The following is a 20,987-nucleotide window of genomic DNA, read 5'->3' as shown; positions in this document are numbered from 1 at the left end:
ACCCTTTTGAGTGCTAAGCACGTTTTATTATTTGTTTATTTTTTGAACAATTTTTTTTAACTTTTTTTTTTTATTTTTATCAGACCACCAATGCTTACACTGTTTGAAAGGTTAGGTGATTACCTTTCCAATGGTGGGTCTTGGGGGTCTATAGCTGCTTAGATGCCTGAGATACAGGCTTCTAAGCAGCATGCCCCTTGCTTCTATACTTAACTTTGTTAAGTATAAATAAAGTTGTGTGGTGACTTCATCACGTTATTGTGCGTGACGTAACCACGCAAAACGGGAAGCCCCGGCGATGCCTGTCACTCTACAGGCACGATCGCCGTGGTAGGAGTGGGTGGAAGCCCCCAGATCTCCCTCAAGGTGGGAGAGTGCTAGTGACGGCTCTGAGCCATCATTGGCACCAGAGTGGGAAACTCTGAGGGCTCAGAGCTGTCATTAGCAATTAAAGGGTTAAACAACTTTCCAATATACTTTTATCACCAATTTTGCCTTGTTCCCTTGGTATTCTTAGTTGAAAGCTAAACCTAGGAAGGCTCATATTATAATTTCTAAGCCCTTGAAGGCTGCCTCTTATCACATGCTTTTTTATTTGCTTTTCACAAAAGGGGAGAGCTAGTTCATGTCAGCCATATAGATAACATTGTGATCACACCAGTGGCTTGTGGCAGACACTGCGCTAATTGGCTAAAATCAAAGCCAATAGATAATAAATAAAATTATCAGGGGGCTGTCAGAAGATTCTTAGATACAAGTTAATCACAGAGGTAAAAAGTATATTAATATAACAGTGTTGGTTATGCAAAACTGGGGAATGGGTAATAAAGGGATTATCTATCTATAAACAACAAAAATTCTGGTGTTGACTTTCCCTTTAAGTCCGTAGAATCCACAAGTTAGATTAAAGGGACAGTATACTGTAAAATAGTTTTTCCTTTAATGCGTTTCCAATTATATTTTGTACCAACAGTATAAAATGTATGAAAATGTGCTTTTTAAGGCTTATTAGTGTATATGAATTAGCTGGTTTTGTCTTTTGAAGTCACAGCCTAATACAATGGGTTAAGCTTGTAGGTATAATCAGATCTCATTACTTTATCACATTGTATACATATACATGCTTCTTTATATTATTTCTGTCCTTAACCAAAGATCAACACTTGTAGAGAACAATGGAAAATTAACATTTTATTACCTTAACTCTTCTATATCCCACTGGGAGTGTAATTTATTCTGCTGGCTGTGTTTACACAGCTTATCTATAGCTTGGACCTAATGCCAGAAACATTCAGAATAGGTAGGGGTACCACAAGCTAAATCAACTTTTTGAGTAAATTGTTCCTTTAAGGGGATTAATGGGATGCTCCTTCCTCCAATATTTTTTTTTTAATTAAATTATATTTGTTTGTAATAAAACAAATAAAATGCCAAATTGTTGTTATATAGGCACCCTACAAACCAATTTAAAAAAATGTAATCCATAACTCCCTTTCACAGTGTGAAAATGATTATCCATAGTATGATTTGGAGAAGACACTCAAAACATTGTATATCACAGTGTGGTTTGGCTAGACACTACACACCATACAAAGGAGGGCTATTAAAATGTTCTAGGAAAAAAAACCTAAGTGACCTTAATATATACAATTCAGAGAAGAATAGAGGTAATATAGCTGCCTCACCATTAATACCACCATTATATATGCATACATATACACACACACACACATATATATATATATATACATACACACGCAAACATACATAAACAACTGTAACAATAAAGTTAATATTTGTACTTACATCTTTAAGATACTCCACATTACTTTCTAGAATTTGTATTAGTGAGAAACAGTCTCCTGCGATCTTCAAGCTGACTTCACAAGCACACAAGACCTGAAGTGAGAGTAAATGAAGTTCATTCCCCCAAAAATCTGGGTGACGCTGTAGACTTTCACACAAATCTTTTAGGAATTCTGTAGCTTCTGCAACCTCGGTCAAACTTGTAAGCTGTGTAAAAAATGCATTTTGTATCAAAACAATATAAAATCACACAATGATATAACCCAAAGTTTGGTAATTAGAATAGCTCACATCGACCCCCCACCCCACACACACAACATAAAATGGTCTCAACCAAAGTCTAAAAAAATAAAATTTTAAAAAGTGGCAAACAGCATCGGTCTGAGTACATAGCAGAAGATACCTATGTGATTCTCTTGGTTTAAGAAAATAACTTTTTAATGTCACAAGACAAAAAAAATGTAGATCATCTTATATACACATGCATTATTGTAAAAACATAATTTATGCTTACCTAATAAATTTATTTATTTGTGGATATGGTGAGTCCACGGAATCATCAATTACTAGTGGGAATATCAATCCTGGCCAGCAGGAGGAGGCAAAGAGCACCACAGCAAAGCTGCTATATATGTCACTTTCCTTACCCATAACCTCCAGTCATTCAGCCGAAGGGAAAATGGAAAAAGAACACAAAGGTGTAGAGGTGCCTGAGGTTTTAGTTAAAAATAACTGTCTTAAAATAAAGGGTGGGCTGTGGACTCACCATATCCGGAAATAAATAAATTTATCAGGCAAGCATAAATTATGTTTTCTTTCCTAAGATATGGTGAGTCCACGGAATCATCAATTACTAGTGGTAATCAATACCCAAGCTAGAGGACACAGATGATTAGGAAGGGACAAAGACATGTAACCTAAACAGAAGGCACCACTGCATGAAGAACCTTTCTCCAAAAAGAAGCCTCAGCTAAGACAAAAATATCAAATTTGGAAAATTTGGAAAAAGTATGCAGAGAGGACCAAGTTGCGGCCTTGCAAATCTGTTCTACAGAAATGTCCTTCTTGATAGCCCAAGAAGAAGGGACAGCCCTAGTGAAATGAGCTGAAATTCTCTCAGGAGGCTGCTGTCCAGTAGTCTCATAAACCAGTAGCTGAAGCTTTCTGACCTTTATGTTTCCCAGAGAAATAAACAGCAAACTGGCGACAATCCTTAGTCGCCTGTAGATAGAAAATAAAAGCATGCACATCAAAGTTGTGCAACAAACGTTCCTTATGAGAAGAAAAATAAGGACACAGAGAAGGAACAACAATTTTCTGATTAATATTTCTATCCGAAACCTTCCAAGATAACAACTTAATATCTATGGAAAGTAAAGGCTCAAACATAGCCTACTGCAAAACTTTAAGAACAAGGGTAAAACCCTAAGGGAGAGCAACCGACTTAAACACAGGCCTGATGTAAACCAGTGCCTGATAAAAAGATTGCACATCTGGCACGACCACCAAATGCTTATGTAGCAAAAAAGACAATGCAGAAAACTGACCCTTCAGGGTACTGACTGACAAACCCTTCTCCAGACCACCCTGGAGAAAAAAACAGAATTTATGCTTACCTGATAAATTTCTTTCTCCTACAGTGTGTCCGGTCCACGGCTTCATCCTTCCTTGTGGGAATATTCTCTTCCCCAACAGGAAATGGCAAAGAGAGCACAGCAAAAGCTGCCCATATAGACCCCCCTCTAGCTCCGCCCCCCAGTCATTCGACCGACGGTTAGGAGAAAAAGGAGAAACCATAGGGTGCCGTGGTGACTGTAGTGTATAGAAAGAAAAAAATTGAAACCTGACTAAAAGCCAGGGCGGGCCGTGGACCGGACACACCGTAGGAGAAAGAAATTTATCAGGTAAGCATAAATTCTGTTTTCTCCTACATTGGTGTGTCCGGTCCACGGCTTCATCCTTACTTGTGGGAACCAATACCAAAGCTTTAGGACACGGATGAAGGGAGGGAACAAGTCAGGTTACCTAAACGGAAGGCACCACGGCTTCCAAAACCTTTCTCCCAAAAATAGCCTCCGAAGAAGCATAAGTATCGAATTTGTAAAATTTGGCAAAAGTGTGCAGAGAAGACCAAGTCGCTGCCTTACATATCTGATCAACAGAAGCCTCGTTCTTGAAGGCCCATGTGGAAGCCACAGCTCTAGTAGAGTGAGCTGTAATTCGTTCAGGAGGCTGCCGTCCGGCAGTCTCATAAGCCAATCGGATGATGCTCTTCAGCCAAAAAGAAAGAGGTAGTAGAAGCTTTCTGTCCTCTCCTCTTACCAGAATAAACGATAAATAAGTCAAGTCATCAGAGCACTGCAAATTGCTCTCAACTACAAGATGTTTAAAGAGGAGAGCAGACACTTCCAAGTCCATAATCCTTAAACAAGACCCAGACAGCTTACCAGCCCAGCAGGCTGGCATCCATGGTCACATCACCAAGGAATATCTCCAGAAGCACGCGCCCGGAGATACTCCTGAAAAAATACTATGGAAGAAAGTCTCTTGCCATCTGATCTAAATCTATCCTTTAAGACAGATCCAAAACTTCTCCATGTCATGGAAAATAGCAAAAGGAATGAAGTCCATGGAATACCATCAGACCAATTCCCTCCATATACAGGGTCGCAGAAAAGAGAAGAAATATAAACTGCAGCTAAATCCAAACTCCCAACCTCCTGGTTGCAAGATGGCTAAGCTATCCAACTGCCACTAGAGCTTACTGTTGGCCAGACAGAAGACTGCAGAGTGGGGAAAATAAATAAATCCTTGATTTTATGACCTCTGAAAGACATCTCCTAGATAAAGAATCAAATAAGGTCCAAGCATACCGCACCTGGTGTACCCAGGCGGTCTCCCATCCAGGTACTGACCAGATCTGACCCTGCATAACTTCCGAGATCAAACAAACTCGGGTGCATTCAGGGTATTGTGGCGGTAGTCCCAAATAAATTACCCTTGTGGACCCCATGGCAGAACATACTGTGATCTGCGATGTCATCGCATAAAATGCGGCATGCCTGAAGAAAGGTGGTGACATTACAGATGCACAGCACAGAGCTGAAGCAGTCCTCTTTGTGCGCTGTTTAATTAAATTAAAAAAATTTAACTGCAAGTCAGTTCCTCCTCACCTCTGCGTGCCCTCACAGTGCATATCGGATCACAGTGGCTGCACTGCTTTCATTTTAACCCCCATCCTATTCCCAACATAGATTGCTGCAATATATTTCTGTGCAAGACACTGCAGCTATTTTGAAAGCCATGGGTTAACATCTACTTTGTTAAGTAGCTGTGGGGAGGGCTGTTCCACTCGTGTGCGCGGTACTGCTGAGCCTTTCCATTGCGGAGGAAATGTCAGAGTGGCTACTTCCTGCAAGCCGTGGAGGCTTGATTTATAACAGTTTACACCCCACACTTCAAATAAACAACGGTGGAACGGTGAAGCTCCTCTTATTAAATAGAGTAATGTTGTATGTTGACCTTGCATGTGTAGAGGGTTTGTTGTTTTTTAGCAATCAGATTTACGAAAGGGGTAGGAATGTTTAAAATGAGCATTTGGAAAAACACTGAGCTCAATTAAAAAAACACCAGTGTCTACATTGGTTGCTCACATTTGAAGTTTTTCTGTGTCTAACATATTTACCAAATGTATTTTTCATACTTAGTATATAACTTGCAAACAAACTTTTTTTTTCCCATTTAGGAGCTATGGATCTCACATTTTAACTGTTTTCACCATACACTCAAATTATTAGGAACATCACACCTGCCCTTAATTTATATTACAACCCTGGCAGATTACACCTTTAGTGAGAATTACTGGTGTATATCAATTAATGAAGCCATAATCTAGGCTATAATTGTCTAAAATGATAGAAACCCTGTTTCCTGAATTTGTTTTTTTTTTTTTTAAAAAATCATATTCTTACAGACACATGACATACTTTTAATAAAAACTAATGCAGCAATCTATGCAGGCACATAGCAACACGGCAATTTTTAGTAATAAAATTTGCCATGTCCCTGCATTAGTTACCAAAGAAAAAAATATGCCTCTGTCTTTCTCTTTCAATAAACATATACCATGTGTGTATGTATGTATGTATGTATATATATATATATATATGTATGTGTATATATATATATATATATATGTATGTGTGTGTGTATATATATATATATATATATATATATATATATATATATATATATATATATATATAATGTGTGTGTGTGTGTTAATTCCTAATTTAAAATCAAATTTAATTTAAAAGAGACCTGCAGAAAATTTTTCATAAAAAAAAAAAACTCATCGCAGAAAGTGAAAAAAAGTTCTGCCTTTGGGCTTGTGGATAGAACAAGGGAACTCTTCTCCAGATTCATTTCCAATCCCCGGAAAAGAAGATTGGACAAGATCTCTTAAAAGAGAGTTAGCTCGAAGTCAGGATGATACCTGAACTATATATTGTCCAGAAAAACATACTTGCAATATCCCAAGACCTAAAGGTCTGACTGGGTTAGCGAAAACTAAGAAAACTAGAGAAGATTCCGATTAAGCAAACAATAAATCTCTCAGGTCTAAGTTCGTTATGAACAAGCCCACTAGAACCAAAGGAGAAAGGATACTACTTTGAAGGACAGAATCTGAAATATATCAGGTAAATACCTATATCCCGTTCACAAACTGGGACTGGAACTGTCACTCCCAGAGATGAAGACCCTGAACCCAGTTCAAGGAATGCCTCTCATCCTAATTGAATTGCAGATACTCTAGTAGAAGGAATTATACTGCCTGAATCCAAAATATCACCCTCAGATGCACCCGAAGAATCTTCATCCGCAGACTTCTGAGAGAAAATACTTTGATTAGCCACTTCAGGATCAGAAACCTTACTTACTTTTTCTTTAAATTTACTTTTGCGTTTTCCCTGCAGCATGGGAAAAAGCAGACAGCGCCTCAGATACCGCAGAAGATACTTGGGCAGCAATATCTTGCAAAATAACTCCAGACGGGGCATGAGAGGAAACGCAGGGCACTGCATGTGCAGATGAATAGGATTGGGACGCTTGAGGAGAAAGCTGCAGCACATCTGAAAAAGGAGGCTCCTGAACAGCATCAGCCTTAGCTAATGATGGCTCAGGGTCAAAAAGTCTATTTCCATAAGCTAAAGTTCTTTCAATACATGAAGAACAAAAAGGTACTGGGAGTTCCACCTGGGCATCAAAACATAAGCTACAAGTAACACCCTGCACAGCGTCCTGATCCATAATACAAAAAGAAGCAAATAAAAAAACAAAATTTATGCTTACCTGATAAATTTATTTCTCTTGTGGTGTATCCAGTCCACAGGTTCATCCATTACTTGTGGGATATTCTCCTTCCCAACAGGAAGTTGCAAGAGGACACCCACAGCAGAGCTGTCTATATAGCTCCTCCCCTAACTGCCACCCCCAGTCATTCGACCGAAGACAAGCAAGAAAAAAGGAGAAACTTATAGGGTGCAGTGGTGACTGTAGTTTCAAAAATAAAAAACACCTGCCTTAAAAAGACAGGGCGGGCCGTGGACTGGATACACCACAAGAGAAAAAAATTTATCAGGAAAGCATAAATTTAGTTTTCTCTTGTAAAGGTGTATCAAGTCCACGGGTTCATCCATTACTTGTGGGATACCAATACCAAAGCTTTAGGACAAGGATCAAGGGAGGGACAAGGCAGGAACAAAAACGGAAGGCACCACTGCCTGTAAGACCTTTCTCCCAAAAATAGCCTCCGAAGAAGCAAAAGTAACGAATTTGTAGAATTTAGAAAAAGTGTGAAGCGAAGACCAAGTCGCCGCCTTACAAATCTGTTCAACAGAGGCCTCATTTTTAAAAGCCCATGTGGAAGCCACCGATCTAGTGGAATGAGCTGTAATTCTTTCAGGAGGCTGCTGGCCAGCAGTCTCATAAGCTAAGCGGATTATGCTTTTCAGCCAAAAAGAAAGAGAAGTTGCCGAAGCCTTTTGGCCTCTCCTCTGTCCAGAGTAGACAACAAATAAAGCAGATGTTTGACGAAAATCCTTCGTAGCTTGTAAATAAAACTTTAAAGCACGAACCAGATCAAGATTGTGTAAAAGACGTTCCTTCTTTGAGGAAGGATTAGGACATAATGAAGGAACAACAATCTCCTGATTGATGTTCTTATTAGATACTAGCTTAGGAAGAAACCCAGGTATGGTACGCAAAAATACCTTATCTGCATGGAAAATCAGATAAGGGGAATCACACTGTAAAGCAGATAACTCCGAAACTCTTCGAGCCGAGGAGATAGCTACTAGGAACAGAACTTTCCAAGATAAAAGTTTAATATCTATGCAATGCAAAGGTTCAAACGGAACCCCTTGAAGAACTTTAAGAACTAAATTTAAACTCCATGGCGGAGCAACAGGTTTAAACACAGGCTTAATTCTAACTAAAGCCTGACAAAACGCCTGAACGTCTGGAACCTCAGCCAGACGTTTGTGCAAAAGAAGAGACAGAGCAGAAATCTGTCCCTTTAAGGAACTAGCAGACAATCCTTTCTCCAATCCCTCTTGGAGAAAGGATAAGATTCTCGGAATCCTGACTTTACTCCATGAGTAACCCTTGGATTCACACCAATGAAGATATTTGCACCATATCTTATGATAGATTTTCCTGGTGACAGGCTTTCGAGCCTGAATTAAGGTATCAATGACCGACTCGGAAAAACCACGCTTTGATAGAATCAAGCGTTCAATCTCCAAGCAGTCAGACGCAGAGAAATTAGATTTGGATGTTTGAAAGGACCTTGAAGTAGAAGGTCCTGCCTCAGCGGCAGAGTCCATGGTGGAAAGGATGACATGTCCACCAGATCTGCATACCAAGTCCTGCGTGACCACGCAGGAGCTATCAAAATCACCGAAGCTCTCTCCTGCTTGATCTTGGCAATCAGACGAGGGAGCAGAGGAAACGGTGGAAACACATAAGCCAGGCTGAAGGACCAGGGCGCTGCTAGAGCATCTATCAGCGCTGCCTTGGGATCCCTGGACCTGGACCCGTAACGAGGAAGCTTGGCGTTCTGACGAGACGCCATGAGATCCAGTTCTGGTTTGCCCCATAATTGAATCAACTGGGCAAATACCTCCGGATGGAGCTCCCACTCCCCCGGATGAAAAGTCTGCCGACTTAGGAAATCCGCCTCCCAGTTCTCTACTCCTGGGATATGGATAGCTGAGAGACGGCAAGAGTGAACCTCTTCCCATAGAATTATCTTTGAAACCTCCAACATCGCCAGGGGGCTCCTTGTACCCCCCTGATGGTTGATATAGGCTACAGTTGTGATGTTGTCCAACAAATCTGATGAACCTGACCGCAGCTAGCTGAGGCCAAGGCTGAAGAGCATTGAATATCGCTCTTAGTTCCAGAATGTTTATCGGAAGGAGGGCTTCCTCCTGAGTCCACGAACCCTGAGCCTTCAGGGAGTTCCAGACTGCGCCCCAGCCCAGAAGGCTGGCATCTGTCGTCACTATAGTCCATTCTGGCCTGCGGAAGCTCATTCCAATGGACAGATGGTCCCGAGATAGCCACCAGAGAAGAGAATCCCTGGTATCTTGATCCAGATTTAGCAGAGGGGACAAATCTGTGTAATCCCCATTCCACTGATTGAGCATGCAAAGTTGCAGTGGTCTGAGATGTAGGCGGGCAAACGGAACTATGTCCATTGCCGCTACAATTAAGCAGATTACTTCCATACACTGAGCCACTGATGGCTGAGAAGTGGAATAAAGAGCACGGCAGGAAGTTAGAAGCTTTGACAACCTGACCTCTGTCAGAATAATCTTCATTTCTACTGAATCTATCAGAGTTCCTAGGAAGGAAACTCTTGTGAGAGGGGAGAGAGAACTGTTTTCTTCGTTCACCTTCCACCCATGAGACCTCAGGAATGCCAGAACAATGTCCGTATGGGACTTGGCGATTTGAAAATTTGACGCCTGTATCAGAATGTCGTCTAGGTAAGGAGCCACCGCTATGCCTCGTGGCCTTAGAACCGCCAGTAGGGACCCTAGAACCTTCGTAAAGATTCTTGGTGCCGTGGCTAACCCGAAGGGAAGAGCCACAAACTGGTAATGCCTGTCTAGGAAGGCAAACCTGAGAAACCGATGATGATCTCTGTGTATCGGAATGTGGAGATAAGCATCCTTTAAGTCCACGGTAGTCATATATTGACCCTCCTGGATCATAGGTAGGATGGTTTGAATAGTCTCCATCTTGAAGGATGGGACCCTGAGAAATGTTTTAGGATTTTGAGATCCAAGATTGGTCTGAAAGTTCCCTCTTTTTTGGGAACTATAAACAGATTTGAATAGAATCCTTGCCCCTGTTCCTCTCTTGGAACTGGGTGGATCACTCCCATAACCAGAAGGTCTCGAACACAACGTAAGAATGCCTCTCTCTTTATCTGGTTTGCAGATAATTGTGAGAGATGAAATCTCCCCTTTGGAGATGAGGCTTTGAAATCCAGAAGATATCCCTGGGAAACAATCTCCAGAGCCCAGGGATCCTGGACGTCTTTTGCCCAAGCCTGGGAGAAGAGAGAAAGTCTGCCCCCAACTAGATCCGGTCCCGGATCGGGGGCTACTCCTTCATGCTGTCTTAGAGACAGCAGCAGGGTTTCTGGCCTGCTTTCCCTTGTTCCAAGCCTGGTTAGGTCTCCAGACTGGCTTGGACTGGGCAAAATTTCCTTCTTGTTTTGCAGTAGAGGAAGTTGAAGCTGCGCCACTCTTGAAGTTTCGAAAGGAACGAAAATTAGTCTGTTTGGTCCTTAATTTGTTGGACCTATCCTGGGGAAGGGCGTGGCCTTTTTCTCTAGTAATATCAGAAATGATCTCCTTCAGTCCAGGCCCGAATAGGGTCTGCCCTTTGAAGGGGATGTTGAGAAGCTTAGACTTTGAAGTAACGTCAGCTGACCAGGATTTAAGCCATAGCGCCCTACGCGCCTGAATGGCAAAACCTGAATTCTTAGCCGTTAGCTTTGTTAAATGAAAAACTGCGTCAGAAATAAATGAATTGGCTAACTTAAGAGCTTTAAGCCTGTCTAGGATATCATCCAACGGGGTCTCCACCTGTAGAGCCTCTTCAAGAGACTCAAACCAGAAAGCCGCTGCAGCAGTGACTGCGGCAATGCATGCAAGAGGCTGGAGAATAAAACCTTGTTGTATAAAGATTTTCTTAAGGAAACCCTCTAATTTTTTATCCATTGGATCTAGGAAAGCACAACTGTCCTCGACGGGGATAGTTGTACGCTTAGCTAGGGTAGAGACTGCTCCCTCCACCTTAGGGACCGTCTGCCACGAGTCCCGCGTAGCGGCATCTATGGGAAACATCTTTTTAAAAGCAGGAGGGGGAGAGAACGGTACACCTAGTCTATCCCATTCCTTCATAATAATTTCTGAAAACCTCTTAGGGATTGGAAAAACATCAGTGTAAACAGGCACTGCAAAGTATTTGTCCATTGTACACAATTTCTCTGGGACTACAATGGTGTCACAGTCATCCAGAGTTGCTAAAACCTCCCTGAGCAACAAGCGGAGGTGTTCAAGCTTAAATTTAAATGCTGTCATTTCAGAGTCAGACTGAAGTAACACCTTCCCTGAATCAGAAATGTCACCCACAGATAGAAGCTCTCCTGCTTCGGCTTCTGTACATTGTGAGGGCATATCAGACATAGCTACTAAAGCGTCAGAAAGCTCTGTATTTGTTCTAGCCCCAGAGCTGTCTAGCTTTCCTTGTAACCCTGGCAGTTTGGACAATATCTCTGTGAGCGTATGATTCATAACTGCCGCCATGTCTTGTAAGGTAAACGCATTGGACGCGCCAGATGTACTTGGCGTCACTTGCGCGGGAGATATAGGTTCTGACACATTGGGAGAGCTAGGTGGTTTAACCTCCCTTTTGCCAGTCTGAGAAACCTCTGGTGATAAATCTTTAAAACCCATAATATGGTCTTTATAACTTATAGAAAGGTCAGTGCATTTGGTACACATTCTAAGAGGGGGTTCCACAATGGCTTCTAAACATAATGAACAAGGAGTTTCCTCTATGTCAGACATGTTTAACAGACTAGTAATGAGACCAGCAAGCAATTAAACAAAATGTGAAAAAGCAATTAAACAAAAACGGTACTGTGCCTTTAAGAGAAAAAAACTACCACATAAACTGCAAAACAGTGTTAAAAAGTAGTAAACTCTACGAAATTTTTACAGTGTCTATAAGAGACTAAAGCAGCATTGCACCCACTTGCAAATGGATGATTAACCCCTTAGGCACCAAACCGGATTAGAAAAACGGTAAAACCATTAAAAAACAGTCAAACACACTGCCACAGCTCTGCTGTGGCTCCTACCTGCCCTTAAACACGATTTTTGCAGTCAGAATATCAACTGCGCATAAAGTGTGCGAAAAACATAATTTATGTAAGAACTTACCTGATAAATTCATTTCTTTCATATTAGCAAGAGTCCATGAGCTAGTGACGTATGGGATATACATTCCTACCAGGAGGGGCAAAGTTTCCCAAACCTTAAAATGCCTATAAATACACCCCTCACCACACGCACAATTCAGTTTAACGAATAGCCAAGAAGTGGGGTGATAAGAAAAGAGCGAAAGCATCAAAAAAAATAAGGAATTGGAATAATTGTGCTTTATACAAAAAAATCATAACCACCACAAAAAAGGGTGGGCCTCATGGACTCTTGCTAATATGAAAGAAATGAATTTATCAGGTAAGTTCTTACATAAATTATGTTTTCTTTCATGTAATTAGCAAGAGTCCATGAGCTAGTGACGTATGGGATATAAATACCCAAGATGTGGAACTTCCACGCAAGAGTCACTAGAGAGGGAGGGATAAAATAAAGACAGCCAATTCCGCTGAAAAATTAATCCACTACCCAAATCAAAAGTTTCAATTTTAAAAATGAAAAAAACTGAAATTATAAGCAGAAGAATCAAACTGAAACAGCTGCCTGAAGTACTATTCTACCAAAAACTGCTTCTAAAGAAGAGAAAACATCAAAATGGTAGAATTTAGTGAAAGTATGCAAAGAAGACCAAGTCATTGCTTTGCAAATTTGATCAACAGAAGCTTCATTCCTAAAAAGCCCAGGAAGTAGAAACTGACCTAGTAGAATGAGCCGTAATCCTCTGAGACGGGGAATAATCTGACTCCAAATAAGCATAATGAATCAAAAGCTTAACCAAGATGCCAAAGAAATGGCAGAAGCCTTCTGACCTTCCTAAAACCAGAAAAGATAACAAATAGACTAGAAGTCTGTCTGAAATCTGAGTAGCTTCAACATAATATTTCAAAACTCTTACCACATCCTAAAGAATGTAAGAATCTTACCAAAAAATTCTTAGGATTAGGACACAAGGAAAAGACAATAATTCCTCCACTAATGTTGTTAGAATTCACAACTTTAGGTGAAAATTGAAATGAGGACAGCAAAAAAACACCTTATCCTGATGAAAAATCAGAACAAGGAGATTCACAAGAAAGAACAGATAATTCAAAAAATGTTCTAGCTGAAGAGATGTCCAAAAAGAACAATACTTTCCATGAAAGTAATGAATGTCCAGAGCAAGCATATGCTCCAAATAGAAGAGCCTGAAAAACCTTCATAACCCAATTAAGACTCCAAAGAGGAGAAATAGTATTAATGACAGAATCTAGCACAAACTTACTTCACCACCTCCATGGGAGGCAAAGTTTGTAAAACTGAATTGTGGGTGTGGTGAGGGGTGTATTTATAGGCATTTTAAGGTTTGGGAAACTTTGCCCCTCCTGGTAGAAATGTATATCCCATACATCACTAGCTCATGGACTCTTGCTAATTACATGAAAGAAATAGGCCCCTCCCACCATGCACTCAATGTCAGAGGGCCTTAAAAAACATAATTTATGTAAGAACTTACCTGATAAATTCATTTCTTTCATATTAGCAAGAGTCCATGAGCTAGTGACGTATGGGATATACATTCCTACCAGGAGGGGCAAAGTTTCCCAAACCTCAAAATGCCTATAAATACACCCCTCACCACACCCACAAATCAGTTTAATGAATAGCCAAGAAGTGGGGTGATAAGAAAAAAGTGCGAAAGCATAAAAAACAAGGAATTGGAATAATTGTGCTTTATACAAAAAAATCATAACCACCACAAAAAAAGGGTGGGCCTCATGGACTCTTGCTAATATGAAAGAAATGAATTTATCAGGTAAGTTCTTACATAAATTATGTTTTCTTTCATGTAATTAGCAAGAGTCCATGAGCTAGTGATGTATGGGATAATGACTACCCAAGATGTGGATCTTCCACGCAAGAGTCACTGGAGAGGGAGGGATAAAATAAAGACAGCCAATTCCGCTGAAAAATAATCCACACCCAAAATAAAGTTTAAATCTTATAATGAAGAAAACTGAAATTATAAGCAGAAGAATCAAACTGAAACAGCTGCCTGAAGTATTTTTCTACCAAAAACTGCTTCAGAAGAAGAATACACATCAAAATGGTAGAATTTAGTAAAAGTATGCAAAGAAGACCAAGTTGCTGCTTTGCAAATCTGATCAATCGAAGCTTCATTCCTAAACGCCCAGGAAGTAGAAACTGACCTAGTAGAATGAGCTGTAATCCTTTGAGGCGGAGATTTAACCGACTCGACATAAGCATGATGAATTAAAGATTTCAACCAAGATGCCAAAGAAATGGCAGAGGCCTTCTGACCTTTCCTAGAACCGGAAAAGATAACAAATAGACTAGAAGTCTTTCAGAAATTCTTAGTAGCTTCAACATAATATTTCAAAGCTCTAACTACATCCAAAGAATGCAATGATCTCTCCTTAGAATTCTTAGGATTAGGACATAATGAAGGAACCACAATTTCTCTACTAATGTTGTTAGAATTCACAACCTTAGGTAAAAATTTAAAAGAAGTTTGCAACACCGCCTTATCCTGATGGAAAATCAGAAAAGGAGATTCACAAAAAAGAGCAGATAATTCAGAAACTCTTCTAGCAGAAGAGATGGCCAAAAGAAAACAAAACTTTCCAAGAAAGTAATTTAATGTCCAGTGAATGCATAGGTACAAACGGAAGAGCTTGAAGAGCCCCCAGAACCAAATTCAAACTCCAAGGAGGAGAAATTGACTTAATAACAGGTTTTATACGAACCAAAGCTTGTACAAAACAATGAATATCAGGAAGAATAGCAAACCTTCTGTGAAAAAGAACAGAAAGAGCAGAGATTTGTCCTTTCAAGGAACTTGCAGACAAACCTTTATCCAAACCATCCTGAAGAAACTGAAAAATTCTCGGAATTCTAAAAGAATGCCAGGAAAAATGATGAGAAAGACACCAAGAAATGTAAGTCTTCCAGACTCGATAATATATCTTCCTAGATACAGATTTACGAGCCTGTAACATAGTATTAATCACAGAGTCAGAGAAACCTCTTTGACTAAGAATCAAGAGTTCAATCTCCATACCTTTAAATTTAAGGATTTGAGATCCTGATGGAAAAAAGGACCTTGCGACAGAAGGTCTGGTCTTAACGGAAGAGTCCACGGTTGGCAAGAGGCCATCCGGACAACATCCGCATACCAAAACCTGTGAGGCCATGCTGGAGTCACCAGCAGAACAAACGAGCATTCCTTCAGAATCTTGGAGATTACTCTTGGAAGAAGAACTAGAGGCGGAAAGATATAGGAAGGATGATACTTCCAAGGAAGTGACAATGCATCCACTGCTTCCGCTTGAGGATCCCTGGATCTGGGAAGTTTCTTGTTTAGATGAGAAGCCATCAGATCTATTTCTGGAAGTCCCCACATTTGAACAATCTGAAGAAATACCTCTGGGTGAAGAGACCATTCGCCAGGATGTAACGTTTGGCGACTGAGATAATCCGCTTCCCAATTGTCTATACTTGGGATATGAACCGCAGAAACTAGACAGGAGATGGATTCCGCCCATACCAGTATCCGAGATACTTCTTTCATAGCCAGAGGACTGTGAGTCCCTCCTTGATGATTGATGTATGCCACAGTTGTGACATTGTCTGTCTGAAAACAAATGAACGATTCTCTCTTTAGAAGAGGCCATGACTGAAGAGCTCTGAAAATTGCACGGAGTTCCAAAATATTGATTGGTAATCTCACCTCCTGAGATTCCCAAACCCCTTGTGCTGTCAGAGACCCCCAAACAGCTCCCCAACCTGTCAGACTTGCATCTGTTGAAATTACAGACCAGGTCGGAAGAACAAAAGAAGCCCCCTGAACTAAACGATGGTGATCTGTCCACCACGTCAGAGAGTGTCGTACAATCGGTTTTAAAGATATTACTTGAGATATCTTTGTGTAATCCCTGCACCACTGGTTCAGCATACAGAGCTGAAGAGGTCGCATGTGAAAACGAGCAAAGGGGATCGCGTCCGATGCAGCAGTCATAAGACCTAGAATTTCCATGCATAAGGCTACCGAAGGGAATGATTGTGATTGAAGGTTTCGACAAGCTGAAATCAATTTTAGACGTCTCTTGTCTGTCAGAGACAGAGTCATGGACGCTGAATCTATCTGGAAACCTAAAAAGGTTACCCTTGTCTGAGGAATCAATGAACTTTTCGGTAAATTGATCCTCCAACCATGATCTTGAGGAAACAACACAAGTCGATTCGTATGAGATTCTGCTAAATGTGAAGACTGAGCAAGTACCAAGATATCGTCCAAATAAGGAAATACCACAATACCCTGTTCTCTGATTACAGACAGAAGGGCACCGAGAACCTTTGTAAAAATTCTTGGAGCTGTTGCTAGGCCAAACGGCAGAGCCATAAACTGGTAATGCTTGTCTAGGAAAGAGAATCTCAGAAACTGATAGTGATCTGGATGAATCGGAATATGCAGATATGCATCCTGTAAATCTATTGTGGACATATAATGCCCTTGCTGAACAAAAGGCAGGATAGTCCTTATAGTTACCATTTTGAATGTTGGTATCCTTACATAACGATTCAATATTTTTAGATCCAGAACTGGTCTGAAGGAATTCTCCTTCTTTGGTACAATGAAGAGATTTGAATAAAACCCCAGCCCCTGTTCCAGAACTGGAACTGGCATAATTACTCCAGCCAACTCTAGATCTGAAACACATTTCAGAAATGCTTGAGCCTTCGCTGGATTTACTGGGACACGGGAAAGAAAACATCTCTTTGCAGGAGGCCTTATCTTGAAGCCAAATCTGTACCCTTCTGAAACAATGTTTTGAATCCAAAGATTGTGAATTGAATTGATCCAAATTTCTTTGAAAAATCGTAATCTGCCCCCTACCAGCTGGGCTGGAATGAGGGCCGCCCCTTATGTGGACTTGGGAGCTGGCTTTGGTTTTCTAAAAGGCTTGGATTTATTCCAGACTGGAGATGGTTTCCAAACTGATACCGCTCCTGTGGATGAAGGATCAGGCTTTTGTTCCTTATTGTGACGAAAGGAACGAAAACGATTATTAGATCTAAATTTACCTTTAGATTTTATATCCTGTGGTAAAAAAGTTCCTTTCCCTCCAGTAACAGTTGAAATAATAGAATCCAACTGAGAACCAAATTATTTATTACCCTGGAAAGAAAGGGAAAGCAAAGTTGACTTAGAAGACATATCAGCATTCCAAGTTTTAAGCCATAAAGCTCTTCTAGCTAAAATAGCTAGAGACATATACCTGACATCAACCCTAATGATATCAAAGATAGCATCACAAATAAAATTATTAGCATGTTGAAGAAGATTAACAATGCTATGAGAATTATGATCTGTTACTTGTTGCGCTAAAGCTTCTAACCAAAAAGTTGAAGATGCAGCAAAATCCGCTAAAGATATAGCAGGTCTAAGAAGATTACCTGAACATAAGTAAGCTTTTCTTAGAAAGGATTCAATCTTCCTATCTAAAGGATCCTTAAAGGAAGTACTATCTGCCGTAGGAATAGTAGTACGTTTAGCAAGAGTAGAGACAGCCCCATCAACTTTAGGGATTTTGTCCCAAAATTCTAATCTGTCAGATGGCACAGGATATAATTGCTTAAAATGTTTAGAAGGAGTAAATGAATTACCCAAATTATTCCATTCCCTGAAGATTACTTCAGAAATAGCATCAGGGACAGGAAAAACTTCTGGAATAACTACAGGAGATTTAAAAACCTTATTTAAACGTTTAGATTTAGTATCAAGAGGACCAGAATCCTCTATTTCTAATGCAATTAAGACTTCTTTAAGTAAAGAACGAATAAATTCAATTTTGAATAAATATGAAGATTTATCAGCATCAACCTCTGAGACAGAATCCTCTGAACCAGAGGAACCATTATCAGAATCAGAAAGATGATGTTCATTTAAAAATTCATCTGAAAAATGAGAAGTTTTAAAAGACCTTTTACGTTTACTAGAAGGAGGAATAACAGACATAGCCTTCTTAATGGATTTAGAAACAAAATCTCTTATGTTAACAGGAACACTCTGAGTATTAGATGTTGATGGAACAGCAACAGGTAATGTAACATTACTAAAGGAAATATTATCTGCATTAACAAGTTTGTCATGACATTCATTACAAACAACAGCTGGAGGAATAGATACCACAAGTTTACAGCAGATACATTTAACTTTGGTAGATCCAGCACCAGGCAGCGTTTTTCCAGAAGTATCTTCTGACTCAGTGTCAATCTGGGACATCTTGCAATATGTAATAGAAAAAAACAACATATAAAGCAAAATTGATCAAATTCCTTAAATGACAGTTTCAGGAATGGGAAAAAATGCCAGTGAACAAGCTTCTAGCAACCAGAAGCAATAAATAATAAGACTTAAATAATGTGGAGACAATAGTGACGCCCATATTTTTTAGCGCCAAAAAAAGTGTTGGTCATTTGAAACTTCAATAATTAAAAAAGAAGTGAAAAAGACCTAAAAATCGTATTAGAAGGCACGAAGTCAGACATAGCCTTAATCAGAAAAAATATTTCTTATAAATCTTCTAAACATTTCTTGCACTTAAGAATGGAAATGTATAAAGCATAAATACTAATGGAATCCGCATGTAAAAGTATATCATAATAACTTATTACAAACCATAGCTAAAGATAAACATTTATAACAAAAATAAATGAACTTAGCTTTGGTAGAACTGAAACTCAGTTAAGCATTTTTCCAAAAGTGGCTTCTGACTCAGGGACAAACGGAGACATCTTGCAATATGTAATAGAAAAAACAACATATAAAACAAAATTGATCAAATTCCTTAAATGACAGTTTCAGGAATGGGAAAAAATGCCAGTGAACAAGCTTCTAGCAACCAGAAGCAATAAATAATGAGACTTAAATAATGTGGAGACAATAGTGACGACCATATTTTTTAGTGCCAATAAAGACGCCCACATTATTTGGCGCCTAAATGCTTATGGCGTAAAAAATGACGCCACATCCGGAACGCCGACACTTTTGGCGAAAAAAAACGTCAAAAAAATGACGCAACTTCCGGCGACACGTATGACGCCGGAAACAGAAAAAAATGTTTGCGCCAAAAAAGTCCGCGCCAAGAATGACGCAATAAAATGAAGCATTTTCAGCCCCCGCGAGCCTAATAGCCCACAGGGAAAAAGTCAAATTTTAAGGTAAGAAGAAAAATGATTAATTCATATGCATTATCCCAAATATGAAACTGACTGTCTGAAATAAGGAATGTTGAACATCCTGAGTCAAGGCAAATAAATGTTTGAACACATATATTTAGAACTTTATATAAAAGTGCCCAACCATAGCTTAGAGTGTCACAGAAAATAAGACTTACTTACCCCAGGACACTCATCTACATGTAGTAGAAAGCCAAACCAGTACTGAAACGAGAATCAGTAGAGGTAATGGTATATATAAGAGTATATTGTCGATCTGAAAAGGGAGGTAAGAGATGAATCTCTACGACCGATAACAGAGAACCTATGAAATAGACCCCGTAGAAGGAGATCATTGAATTCAAATAGGCAATACTCTCCTCACATCCCTCTGACATTCACTGCACGCTGAGAGGAAAACCGGGCTCCAACCTGCTGCGGAGCGCATATCAACGTAGAATCTAGCACAAACTTACTTCACCACCTCCATAGGAGGCAAAGTTTGTAAAACTGATTTGTGGGTGTGGTGAGGGGTGTATTTATAGGCATTTTGAGGTTTGGGAAACTTTGCCCCTCCTGGTAGGAATGTATATCCCATACGTCACTAGCTCATGGACTCTTGCTAATTACATGAAAGAAAAAGTACTCCTAAAAGTAATCTAACAAGCCATGTGGAAAACTAGGCCCCAAATAAAGATTTATCACCCTCAGAGAAAAAACGTTTTTTCTGTAAGTTATGCAAAAGTTTTTACACTAAGTAATATGAGAGTTAACATGAATATTACCCTTATCTTGTAAGCATGATCCCAGTCGTTGTTAAATCACTGTATCAGGCTTACCTCAAATATACCAGGCACTTTCAGCATTTTCTAGACCTTATCTCTCTAGAAAAAAATATACTGAACATACCTCAAAGCAGGTGATCTGCAAACCGTCCCCCCAACTGAAGTTTTCTTTCCATACTCTTCAGTTATGTGTGAGAACAGCAATGGACCTTAGTTACAAACCGCTAAGATCATCAACCTCCAGGCAGATTCTTCTTCCAATTTCTGCCTGAGAGTAAAACAGTACAATGCCGGTACCGTTTAAAAATAACAAACTCTTGATTGAAGGTAAAAACAACTTTCTTGAAAAACAGGCTTAAAAAACAGAATTTATGTTTACCTGATAAATTACTTTCTCCAACGGTGTGTCCGGTCCACGGCGTCATCCTTACTTGTGGGATATTCTCTTCCCCAACAGGAAATGGCAAAGAGCCCAGCAAAGCTGGTCACATGATCCCTCCTAGGCTCCGCCTACCCCAGTCATTCGACCGACGTTAAGGAGGAATATTTGCATAGGAGAAACCATATGATACCGTGGTGACTGTAGTTAAAGAAAATAAATCATCAGACCTGATTAAAAAACCAGGGTGGGCCGTGGACCGGACACACCGTT

At 40.0% G+C, this 20,987-nt stretch overlaps 1 protein-coding gene across 1 annotated transcript in view; it reads right to left on the bottom strand.

The window, feature by feature from the left end:
* The window catches only part of FOCAD (focadhesin), a 1,237,844-nt gene that overhangs the window by 818,403 nt on the left and 398,454 nt on the right, over positions 1–20,987 (bottom strand). The window contains 1 exon segment of the mRNA XM_053702659.1: positions 1,807–2,013. Within this exon segment, the coding sequence (XP_053558634.1) occupies positions 1,807–2,013 (207 nt within the window).

Source organism: Bombina bombina, chromosome 2, assembly GCF_027579735.1.
Source record: "Bombina bombina isolate aBomBom1 chromosome 2, aBomBom1.pri, whole genome shotgun sequence".
Classification (NCBI taxonomy): domain Eukaryota; kingdom Metazoa; phylum Chordata; class Amphibia; order Anura; family Bombinatoridae; genus Bombina; species Bombina bombina.
This window is presented reverse-complemented; position numbering and strand designations above follow the sequence as displayed.